This window comes from Sardina pilchardus, chromosome 1 (genome assembly GCF_963854185.1).
Source record: "Sardina pilchardus chromosome 1, fSarPil1.1, whole genome shotgun sequence".
In the NCBI taxonomy this organism is placed as follows: domain Eukaryota; kingdom Metazoa; phylum Chordata; class Actinopteri; order Clupeiformes; family Clupeidae; genus Sardina; species Sardina pilchardus.
In genome coordinates this window covers 31,979,928-31,992,959 of record NC_084994.1, presented here as the reverse complement: position 1 = coordinate 31,992,959, position 13,032 = coordinate 31,979,928, and the positions used below count along the sequence as shown (strand labels likewise).

The 13,032-nt window shown below is 44.9% G+C and overlaps 1 protein-coding gene across 1 annotated transcript in view; it reads left to right on the top strand.

The window, feature by feature from the left end:
- The first annotated feature begins 4,909 nt into the window (after window positions 1-4,909).
- The window catches only part of LOC134088360 (cell adhesion molecule 3-like), a 10,811-nt gene continuing 2,688 nt past the window's right edge, over window positions 4,910-13,032 (top strand). The window contains exons 1-4 of the mRNA XM_062542284.1: window positions 4,910-5,197; window positions 10,993-11,259; window positions 11,590-11,928; window positions 12,194-12,442. Coding sequence (XP_062398268.1) covers window positions 5,119-5,197; window positions 10,993-11,259; window positions 11,590-11,928; window positions 12,194-12,442 — 934 coding nt within the window. The 5' untranslated portion in view covers window positions 4,910-5,118. The remainder of the gene's footprint in view (window positions 5,198-10,992; window positions 11,260-11,589; window positions 11,929-12,193; window positions 12,443-13,032) is intronic.

The following is a 13,032-nucleotide window of genomic DNA, read 5'->3' as shown; positions in this document are numbered from 1 at the left end:
ACATCAAATTGTTTTTTTTTAAGCAGTTCACTGGCAATGGCCAGATAAGGCCGTTATGACATTCAAGGACCGAAATGGAAAAAAAACAAAAAAAACAGTCAACTGCCAGTAGCTGGTGAACAGTGTGTGGAGAGGGGGCGGGGCCAGAGAGATATTTCTGGAAATGAGGAAGAAGTAGTAAAGTTCCGTTTACGCCATTTTCCGTTCATTTTGTTCCATAATGTAATGATTTTCGAGTAAATGTTTCTCGACCGAGGTGGTACTGAGGCACAAATGAGGTTAATGGCATTTATTCATCACAAACTTTCACGCTTCTGCAAGCACGAAAAGAGTTCATTTGAATTGAGAAAATAACTATTTCTGCAACTGATTAAATTAATTTGTTTGTATGGAAACAAGTCATACAAATAGGAGCCACGTAAAGCAGACTGCTTTTCACGGTAACTCGAGCATTTGCGGATGAAAAAATGTACGTACACTTTGTTGCATTGGACTAATGTCAGCGCACTAAACTGTTGTTTCCCCACAGTACCAAGCGTACAGCTTGGACACTCTATCGGCCAAAAAAGGGCCTACATGGGGGCAGCGTTTTCTGCAGTGACAAGTAAAGCAATGTGCTTGCTGTATCCTTGAACTCTTCTGCAGTGACAAGTAAAGCAATGTGCTTGCTGTATCCTTGAACTCTTCTGCAGTGACAACTGTCTCAGCAGGGGAAAAGGGAAGCACATGGGTCCTCTGATAAGGCTGTCAGGTGTTTTTATATGAATCCTGTTTTTGCAGCTTATCTTTACTGGCTGACAACGCACATTTCTAAAGCCATATGGCACAAGCCTTGAGCTTCAATTCACAGACAAATGCCGCAAATACATTGTTAATGAAACACATTCTCCACAAAAAGTGCGGTTTGTAAGACTTTGGTATCAGTATCACTAAATGCAGTGAGTTAACCATGGACAGATATTGTTTACACATATACTGTATGTACTTTAAGTAAGTACTGCAGATGCAGCATCTAATTATCTATGACAGAAAATTAGAGAACTTTTTGAAGGTATGGCATGTATGATTGTATGTCACTGTCTACACTGGCTTTGGTAACACTGCTCTCATACAGTCAATTACAAGCAACTTGCAATTTTGATCTGAATTACATTCTTCTCTCCCCCTCTCTCTCATTCTCTTCCCCCACCTCTCTCTCCCTCCCCGTCTCTCTCTCCCTCAAAGTCTTTACTGAAATAGCCGGAATGTTTGTACCGCGGGGGGCAATGTTAAGGCACTACATAAGCTACATACCATGCTACTTCTGCATCCACGTGTGTGTGTACACACACACACACACACTCACACACACACACACACACACACACACACACACACACACACACACACACACACAGGCAGGCACGCACAAATACACACACACACACACACAGGCAGGCAGGCAGGCAGGCAGGCAAACACACACACACACACACACACACACACACACACACACACACCCCTGACTCCCTCCCACTCTCCTTCCTCCTGACCTGACCCTTCATTTCCACTGGCCGGCACCTCTGCCTTCCCACATGGAGCATGAGAGCTTCCCGTCATGGGCCAGTTTCTGGGAAGTGGAGCACGGGGAGTGTGCTTCAGAATGCCACGGCAATGATTACAAGGGTCTGGGTGTGTGTGTGTGTGTGTGCGTGTGTGTGTATGTCAGTGTTTAGCTACGTCAAGCCGGTGTGGCAAAGGGGATTGCCAAGAGGAGTACAGAATACGAGAGTAGATGTGGGAAATCCTGGGGTTTTTCAGACAACCACTCACTGCAGTGTGTGTGCGTGTGCATGTGTGTGTGTATTATGTTTAATAATAGAGACCTGGTGGGAGAGTGAGAGTGAGTGTGTGTGTGTATTTATGTGTGTGAGAGTGAGTATATGAAGGTCAGAGATAGATAGATAGATAGAGAGACAGAACAATGTAGTCAAAGTTCTAATTGTTACTGTAAATGTTGTGATGTTGTTCTGTTTTGTGCTTTGGTAACACTGCCTACTAGGCGGGGTGAACCCTGCCTGAACTTCCAGGGAATTTTAATTTTGCACGGCAGCTCAGGTCACACATGCTGGCCTAATACATGCAGAGGCAGTTTGAAAGACAACTGTTCACCCCACACAGGCTTCAGAGACTGTGAATGGTCCGACCCCAGACTATACATTTCTGTATAGGTTGGCTTGCCAGGCTAGTTTTCTCAAAAAATCACACACAATTCACAAAACCACACGCCCAAACTGCAAAATACCTCAATATACCCAGCGAGATGAAGCACTGCAACCAAAACTAGAAATGTGCATCTCCGTGGAGGAGCTCCAAGAGTGGGCTTGTAAACGCCTGAACGGTCCCCCATTCATTTCAATGGGAAAACGCCTCTGGTGGAGCATGGCGGAACTACAAGGGTCTAAAAACGGGAATACCGGAAAAACGGCAACGGGCAGCCATCCGACATTAACAAGCAACCTACACCGGATCGGGCCTGACTTTTTAGTGTTTGAACCGCGTCGACAGCTCAAACGCTCTAGGAGAAGAGGCGTTCTCAAAAAACGGGCAAAGAAGAACAATAGATGGGCCTTGCAGCAAGCCCACTAGCTACATATAGCATTATCAAAATCAAACTTTTGCACCACATGGCACACGCTTCATTCATTCACCAGTAATGCTTCTCTGCTTTCATTACATTGCATTACATTTACATTTCCCGGGCGAAAAGAGTGACGTTGCAACATACTGCAGTCATTCAAACGTCACATGCTAGTCAAGAATCAAGATATGTATCCCACCAGGATATTTTTAGGCAGAAAGAGAAGCAAGATCGATGAAGTCAACTTTACTCATGGTGTGTGTCATGAAGATTTCAACACAAACAAGAACAAAAAAGAGGAAGCATTATGATGGCATTAATCAGTGTGTGTGTGTGTGTGTGTGTGTGTGTGTGTGTTTGGGTGTAAGTGAGTCTATATTTGTGGTTCTTGAGAACAGATACCAGTGGGTGTTTAGAACCACATGAGGAACCTTGGCTTTTGCCCTCTCGGTTCTCACACTGAGAGCAGATCTGATATCCATGGAACATCCTCTTCGACATCCTATTTGGCATTGGTGTGTGGATCACAAAACCAGGAACCAGTGCCAACCTGAAGGAAGAGCCACTGAACAACCAGAAGCCAGCAAAGACTCTCTGCTTTGTATGTTTTGCCATATATTGTCACATACATGCATATGCACACCACACACACACACACACACACACACACACACACACACACACACACACACAGACACAGACACACACACACAGACACGTACATTACACACACATCACACACTCACAAACATGTATTACACAGATACACACACATCACACGTCACGTCACACATCATACTTATGATTAAGCCCTTCATAGTTTTAAGTGAGTAAGTGTTAGTAAGCGTTCCTAACAGTTTTAATCATAAACTCCGGGATCGCTGTACATTGCAACTGGTGCTTTGAGAGACCCTGGAAAAGCTACGGACATGGGCCGGGTTTCCCAGATTCGTTAAGAAGCTCTCAAGTACTAGAACTTGTTGTTGTTTTTTTTGGGACTGCCCCCACCACTACAGCATGGCTGCTGCTGTTGGTCTGCATGAGAGCACGTACTGTATCCACACAGCTTCTTCACACGTGGACTCCCTTTCTGTTGCTGTTCCTTTCACTTTCACTGTCCTGGGCGCTCTGCATAAGGGCGTTTCCTGTAAATGTCCCCTCTTACAGGAATTTCGTTTTATGTGTGGAGACCCTGGAAAAGCTACTGACAAGGGCCGGGTTTCCCAGATTCGTTACAGTAAGAAGCTCTTCAGTACTAAGAACTTCTTAGGAGGGCTCTAAGAATGTTCTACAGTAAGAACGCCCCATTTTTGGTTCTATACTGTGGCACCCTTTTTCTATGAGTGTAGTGTGTTGTTTTTTTGGGTGCTGCTGTTGGTCTGCATGAGAGCACGTACTGTATCCACACAGCTTCTTCACACGTGGACTCCTTTTCTGTTGCTGTTCCTTCCACTTTCACTGTCCTGGCCGCTCTGCATAAGGGCGTTTCCTGTAAATGTCCCCTCTTACAGACATTTCCCAGACCACCTCTGAGTAGAGAGAGGCCCTCCCTCCCTCTGACATTCAAATTCAAATTCAAAGGAGCTTTATTGGCATGACTCAGACATGAAGTGTTGCCAAAGCGGACATATGACAATACAACAGATACAATATCACAAGGGAAAGAAAAAAAGAGATACAGCATACAATGAATAAACATGTGTGAGCACAAAATACACAAAATAAACCGTAGTAGAAATAATACTAGGATGGTATGTAGGGGCAAGTGTCCCTCTCTTTCTCTCTCTGTATGTGTGTGTGTGTGTGTGTGTGTGTGTGTGTGTGTGTGTGTGTGTGTGTGTGTGTGTGTGTGTGTGTTAGCTGAAGTAGCAGGAGCTCACACTAAAAGTATGCGAGTATGTGTGTGAGTGCTGGCAAACATTGACATTGGCAAGGAGAGAGATATGCAGAGAGAGGAAGGGAAGAGGAAGAGAGCACAGGAAGAGGGGGCGAGCAAAGGAAAAATCTCGAGAGTGAGAGAGAGAGAGAGAAAGGGAGAGAGAGAAAGAGAGAGAGAGAAAGGGAGGGAGGGGGCTTTGTGTGTGTGAGAGAAAGAGAGATAGGGGGTGGCTGTGTGTGTGTGAGAGAAAGAGAGATAGGGGGGTGGCTGTGTCTGTGTGTGTGAGAGAGAGAGAGAGAGAGAGAGAGAGAGAGAGAGAGAGAGAGAGAGAAGAGAGAGAGAGAGAGAGAGAGAGAGAGAGAGAGAGAGAGAGAGAGAAAGTGTGCTGATAACGGTTGCTACGTGTAATAGCCCATAGTGACTCCCATGGTGGGCGGATTGGGGGATTCCGCCTTCTGGACTTTCAGTTTTGAAAACTCTCATATGTTAACTGGACCAGTAGCCTCCCTCAGTTTCACTCACTCTCAGCGCAACAGTCGGATCAGGCAGTCGCTCACACTCTGCGGTCTCTTTTTGTGGTCTCTTGCTCTCTCTCTCTCTCTTTGTGGACTAAATCGGGATGATGGGATACATTACTCTTTCTGGAGGACTCTTCCTGACTGCCCAGCTGTTAGCTCTTCTGGTGATGACAGAGGCAGGTGAGAGACTATTCTATCAGTGACAATAACTTAAACTGGATGTTGTCTTTTTTCTTGTGCCGATTTCCAGCGGTGTAGTCTAGTTAGCTGTGGTGGGTATACTGTGATGTAGTTCAGTTTGCTGTAGTGGTTATACTGTGATTAAAATGTTAGTACGTATCCTTGCTTATCTCATGTGGGTCTACTGAGAAGGCGATGCTTTTAAAGTGGGTATACTGTGTATTCCTCCGTATCATGTAGAGTAGACTACACCACTGTCAATTTCTCTGTACTTTCCATTTTCTCTCTCTCTCTCTGACTCTTTATTTCTCTCTCTCTTCCACTCTCTCTCTCCCCTGCATGCGGGGATGTGGTGGAGGCTACATGCAAGTAAACACAGCTTATCCACTTCTGAACTTAGCCTACAGAAATAGTGTTTATCCACCTCTCAAAAAAGTTTGGCTATCAACTGCAACTTTTAACATTCAAAAATCACACTGTTTTCTCCATATTGTATTATATATTATGATATACAGTAGATACTCTACTGTACTTAGTCCTTCGGGCAGAGGTTTGCCTGCACTGACACAATGGGTGCCTCTCAACATCTCTCCTCGATCCTCGAGGGGCGATCCCACTGATCTATAACTAAAACTGGATAGACTATGCCATTGGTGCCGCCCCATTCGTTCTTTATGTAGATCAGTGAGGATCGAGGCCCGAGGAGGGAAGGGAGGTTGTATAAAAGCCCAAATGAGAGGCACCCATTGTGTCCGCTACGCGCTACCACTGCAGTGACCCGAGGCTGGCCTGTGCTGTGACCTGTCCTTCAGACTTCAGTGTGTCCGTCAGTGTCTTTTGTGTCTTTTGTGCTGTCGTCTGCATATCCAGGGCTATCTGTGTGACCCTCTTGTTAAAAGACAATGACTAGCCCAAATACGACTGGACTGGACTTTCAGATATCCTCACTGTTGCCCTATATGTCTGTCAAAGAGCTCTTCTGGAGGGCAGGGATTTTTCAATAGGGAACAAGCCGATTAGAGTCATTCCCAGGGGCACAATACCAGGAAATGTTTTGAAGGTGGTGTCGTCATGGCTACCACGTTGTGTAATTGTTGGGACCAGAGGCTGCTGACAATGAGTCTCCGAGTGAGTCACATTAGTAGGGTTATGAATGAGAACGCATTGCAGGAAGTGCTGTTGGAGACATGTGTTTATTTGGTCCACCCATGAAAGGAATGGGAGAGATATGAGGGAGGGGAGGCTGAAGGCTGAGGCTGAAGCATTGGTGGTACTCAGTGTAATAATCAGTACTGTTGACTCATGAGGGAGGGGGGGCTGGGGAGTGGAGGCTGAAGGTTTTGGTGGTACTACTCGGTGTAATCAGTATACCTTAAGGAGAGACGGTTTCTGTTTGTTTGTTTGTTTGTTTGTTTGTTTATTTATTGGCTTGTTGGCTGTATGCGCGGCCAAACCCTGTCTGACCACCCATTTTGGGAATGAGTCCCCAGAGGGTATTTTTAGCGGCGAACGCTTTAGTAACTCTGGCACACGTAGAGGGAATGTGTTGCTCTGCACTCTTAAAACAAATGTGTTGTCCCTACACAGAGATGTACTAAAAATCAATGCAAATTATGTTATTTTCAACGCATATTGTGTAACAGATAATAATAAAAAGTAAACAACTCATACTGTATTGTCCCTACCCCGTGTCTCTTGTGTAACTACATACAGTGATTTACAATGACTGCAAAACATTGAGCATTTTATTGAAATGGTTGCATGAAACAAATTGCCATTGTATGTGTAGCAAAGGTGAGAAAGGTCATCTCAACTATAGCCTCCAATCCGGGTCTCTGGGGAACCAAAACTGTAGCCTGACCACAACGTCCAAGAGCCAGGGCCTGTTGGTGAGGTCATCAGAGTGCACGCTCCGCTGCGCTCCGTCACAGTCTGTGGGTGCAGACAGTGTGAGCACACAGTCAGATAATGACTTGGAACTGTCTCCCACTTACCTAGCCTGGCTATCACCAGACCAAGCTCACTCTTTGGAGATTGAACATATAGTCTGGGGAGTCTGCGCTGTGTTTGTTCTGCACAAGTGGCATGATTAATGGGCATGATTGAAATGACTCGTACGCCTTTGGATAGTCCTTCAACCAATCAGACCAATGATCTGGGTGCGCCTGGTGGATGAGCCAGTTTGGGATTGGTTCCAACAAACGTGGACAGGAAGCAGGAAAGATAAATGTGCTGGTTTCCAGCCTGAGGGCGAAATCCAACTGCCGGCAGATTGGGCTGGGTTTACCCAGTCTATATGAAGAGTAATCTGTAACCATGGATATCTCTTAACCGCCCCGCTGGTTACACCGGGGGAAAAGCAGCACGCTGTAGTCCACTTCATTTTTGCTGTAGCATTTTTTGTAGCAACATCATCATTTTTACGAAACAAGACTACAGTTTGTGACAAAATACCGAATAATAGCTCATTTTAACTCATCAAACTGAACGCTGAGGTTTTTGACGGTCGTTGCTGTCGACGGCCGTTGCTTCGCTCAGACCTTATTTGAACCCAGTCTCTCACTTTTCCTCTTCCTGTGTGAACAAGAGCCATGTCCTGCAATCTCTAGCATAAACAAGCAAGAAAGGAATGCGATTGCAGCCAGCTCCCACACAGACCCTAAGGTTCTCAATTTTGAGCTCTACTCCCACGCGTATTAGGGCACTGGTGCGGTCGAGCGAGTGCCCGCTTCCTTATGTTAGGGTGGCCAGATTGTGTCCTCTTTTTGGTTTGTGTGAAAAAAGAGGACACAAGAGAAAACACTACCTCAAAAGGCTATTTTGTATTCATTTGTGAACGACAGAGAGAAACACGATGCATATTTGCTGTAAACACGTTGGAGGCGTTAGAAGAACAAAATCCTGGACGATTTTTAGGTCTTGAAAAGAGGACATGTCCTGGAAAAAGAGGACATCTGGTCACCCTGCCTTATGTGGGCAATGACTGCTGGCAATGACGACTACGCCGCGTGAGGCGCCGATGAAAGGCCAGAGGCCAGAGGTCAGAGGTCAGGGGAAATGACATGGGGTGCCTTTCATGCAGCGTTTATACGTCCTCCCTCGCTCCTCGATGCCTCGATCCTCACTGATCTACATAAAGAATGATGGGGGGGAAACAATGGGATAGTCTATCCAGTGTTAGTTATAGATCAGTGGGAATGCCCCTCGAGGATCGAGCATCGAGGATCGAGGAGGCATGATGAGAGGCACCCATGGCCTCCCAAGCAGAGACGGTTTATAAAGCGAGACGACTCATATGAGGGTCAATTCCGGTTTCCCTGTGACGTAGTGCCACTCCCATTTAGGAGGCAAACGGGAGAAACAAACCTTATCTCGGATTATGACCATTCCCTTAGCCCTACATTCAGCAATGCAAGTAACGAACCCATATTCTACAAGGCACACGTCTTTCTAACATTCCCACATTGAAATCGTATTTTCCAGCGAGATAAATACATAGAAAAATAACTTTGTTCACGACCTGTCCCTCCTGACCTGTCTCCGCTAATTGCGCAGGCCACCTGTTATCAACGGCACACTGCTTCTGCTGCTTCTACACTGGTCTAAACCGATTACTCGTCACTGATCACGCCCCTATAGGAGGCGGAAGTGGACGCCATTTCATTCCATTGAAAACCCCCTTTATGATTCATCTTAGTAACTACGATCTTTGTCCCAAGTGTGTAGTAAATGCTGTGTCACCTGGTTTGAAAACACATGTGAAATCAGAACACATGTATTCCCTGGGTGCCTCTCAACATCTCTCCTCGATCCACGATGCTCGATCCTCCAGGGGCGTTCCCACTGATCTATAACTAACACTGGATAGACTATCCCATTGTTGCCGCCCCATCATTCTTTATCTAGATCAGTGAGGACGAGGATCAGGGAAGGAAGGGAGGGTGTATAAAAAAACAAATGAGAGGCACCCCCTGTGTGACCAAGAAGCTGTCACTTGAGGCCGCATCAGTCACTTATGAGCATCTTGACTTGACTTGACTTGACTAGTTTAGGGGGGCTACTTTAGACCTAAACTGGGAACTTTGGGCTTTGAAGTGGGAGCTTTGCGAGAGCCCCCCGAGAATGTTTTTACATCACTCAAAAATAGTCAAGGATAAAAAAAATTGGACTTGTTCCACGTCCAAATAAGTCACTTCATTGTTTGTGTATGTTATGCTCATAAAGGTGATTGTGATATTGAACAGTATAGTCTACTTCCCAGGGTACCTCTGAGTAACTACAGTACATAACGTTAGCCTTCTGAGTCACTCACAGTATAGTCATATGGCCCTCTGCAGCTCTGTTTACTGTATGAAACAAACTGTAGTACATTGAGCATGTCTGCATGCAGCGGGGGAAATATGTATTGAATGCATTTCTTTTTTTCAGTAAGCATACAGTACTTCCAGGTAGTTTGCATGAAATTAGTCACCAACAGACATCAGTATTAACTCAGGTAACCCACCAAACATCAAAGTTCATACCATACACAGAAACAAAACCTACAGGTTAGAGAAAGAGAACGTTTGAGTTATGATACAGTGTTTTCAGGATATCAGTCGTTGGCTGAATTAATATCCCTTCCAATATAACCATGTCTCTGTACACTCTCTCTCTCTCTCTCTCTCTCTCTGTACATCCTCTTTAAGCCACAAGGCCCAAGATGCTGTATGGTTACAGTGCATTAAAGAACAGAGGGAGCAATGTGAAGTGGCTGCCCAAACCCAACTTAGCTCTTCTAAAATACTCTGCACCTTGCTGTGGTTTATTGCACTTGTGGTTAATTGCTTTTCTAAACGGTTACTACATACCTGGCAAGGATTCATAAAAGTAAACACACAGAAACAAAAATGCAATTCTTCTGCCAAACAAAGTAGTTATTTGCCAATGATGCCAAGTAAAGCCTGCCTTACACTGACAAGATTTGGGGAAGATTCTTGAAAGATAGTCTTTTAACTAATGCCCTTCATTCAAGCTTTATCCAAAAGACTACAATCTTTCAAGAATCTTTCCCAAATCTTGTCAGTGTAAGGTAGGCTTGACAGACACAGCAGCTGATGTGTGACACCAATGGAATGTTATGGTGCGCTTATGAGCATCTGGGAAGTGGGAGAATTCTATAGTTTAAGTAGGCTACATTAGACCTGAACTGGGAACTTTGGGCTTTGAAGTGGGAGAATTCTATAGTTTAGGGAGGCTACATTAGACCTGAACTGGGAACTTTGGGCTTTGAAGTGGGAGAATTCTATAGTTTAAGGAAGCTACATTAGACCTGAACTGGGAACTTTGGGCTTTGAAGTGGGAGCTTTTGCGAGAGCCCCACGGAGAATGTTTTGACTCAACATAGTGAAAGATAAAACATGGATTTGTTGCATGCCCAAATAAGTCACTTCCTTGTTTGTTTATGTTAAGCCCGGCGCCCATCGGACACGTACGCGGCACGCCGCGACAATAAACAAGTTAGAACTCCAGTAAAGCCCCCCGGAAACGTGTGCCGCGCAGCAGCCGCACAGAGATAGAAAACTATTCTAAAATCCTGCGCGTCAAGCCCAGACCGCAGAACACCGCTGAACGGCGTGTCCAGTGGGCACCGGGCTTTATGCTCATAAACGCAGGTGATTGTGATATCAAACGGTACTTCCCAGAGTACCTCTGAGCAACTACATGATGTTACCTTCTATCTTCTCACTGCTTATTGTTTTCTTTCTAATTTTTTTTTTCTAAATTTTTTTGAATTTTTTTGGGGGGGGGAGCAGGCCAGAACTGTACTGGGAAGGAGCCACTCATCGTCCCTCCTGCTCTGGTGGTGAAGTACGGAGATCCAGCTACAGCAACCTGCCGAGTTCCGTACAATGCAATGATGGGCTGGGAGACACCAGAGGGAGCAAAACAGGAAGATAACGTACGGCAGTTGGTCTGGAGTGTGGACAGAGTCACTGACTGGTCACTGAATGGAACCATATCATGCTACGCCGTCTCTGACCATGGACAATGTCAGACTTGTCTACCCATCAGAATGTACAGTGAGTGAATCTGTTTCTATGACCGTGCTGTTACATCATGGTACTGTACATCATAGTAGATGTGAGAATATTTTCCCGGAACATACTGTAGATGTACGTGGCACATGTGTCACATTTGCTTGACTTGATGTTTTGTTGTATAGTTCACTGTTGTCATTTCGCCTTTGGCTATGGACTGTCATATTTTATTTTGTTTAGTTATTAATAATAATTGAATACATTGCATGGCTAGTTTGTTTACTCGTAACACTGGATACTCTCTCTCTCTATCTCTCTCTCTGTGTGTGTGTGTGTGTGTGTGTGTGTGTGTGTGTGTGTGTGCCTCTACAGAGGCCCCTGATAATGTGATCCTTAGCTTCATAAATCACACGGGTCCACTCTTGGAGGGAAAGAACTACTCACTGCAGTGTGAGGTTCAGAGTGTGGCTCCAGTGAAGAACCTCACCGTCATCTGGTTCAGAGGGGGCGACGAGCTGCAACGTTCAGGATGCCCTGAGTTCACTATTGAGGGCGATCAGTCACAGAACGTCACTGTGAGCACTAATCTGAGTATCACAGCTTCCCGAAAGGACCACAATACCTCCTACAGCTGTGCTGCCCAACTGGACCTCAACACAGCTGAGCCCGTTCCTGTCACCAGATCCGATAATATCCTGCTGGAAGTATTGTGTAGGTCTTTTTTTTTTTTTTTTGTAAATATATATATTTATAAAAATGAAGAAATAGATGTATATGTGTGTGTATATATATATATATATATATATATATACAAGTAAGTGTGTATATATTTAAAAAAATTATATGTATACACACACAGACACACAGACACACACACACACACACACACACACACACACACACACAGAGCATATATATTATGTATTTTGGAAAAAAAGCTAATATGTTGAAGCGCCGTGTCTCTCCTCCCTCACAGACAAGCCCGCAGTAGAGAGCTCCATGGAGGACGTGAGCTTGACAGAGGGGGACCGTCTGGAGCTGAACTGCACGGCTGATGCCAACCCCACCTCCGCATTTGAGTGGAAACACGACAACAAGACTCTGGGGAACAACAACAGCACTCTCGTCCTCGAGTCCGTGGAGATGGACAGTGCGGGTGTCTATGAGTGTGTCGCCAGCAACGATCAGGGACAAGTCTCTGTGACGATGACACTGACTATTCGGAGTGAGTCGAGTCTTACACATCCTGGGTCGTATCTAATGAGTAAAAACTAAAATGATACTGTTGACCTAACATTTAGAATACTAACACTCTGAAATAAAGAAAATGTTCATCATGAAATGGCTCTGTTAACATGGCGGTTCTGTAGGTCTCCATGTTTTGTTAGGCTTGGAGAGAGCTATCCCAGCTGCTGGTAGTATTGCATAGAATAAGCATGACTAGAATAGGCCAAGCAATGCTATTTAATTAGAAGTGAATGCTATTCATACCTTGGTACCAATAGCTCAGCGGTGATCCCTAGGCTATTCGTACAGTGGGTGCAAATATACACTCTGAATAATGTATGCTATTTGCACCCCTGCCACAATTAGCAGTTGCTATTCGCACCCTGGTGTACATAGTATACTTACTCTCTGGTGCATGACCTAGGTAATTGTTGTAATTCGAACTTCCTTTGAGAACTGATTTATTTTTTAAAATGGCATGCCTTCTCTGAAGAGACAATAGTACATACTGTATACACACACTAACATTTTTACTTATCTCTACCAAAAGACTTCACACGGGAATCAAACTCCAGACTCCCACATATT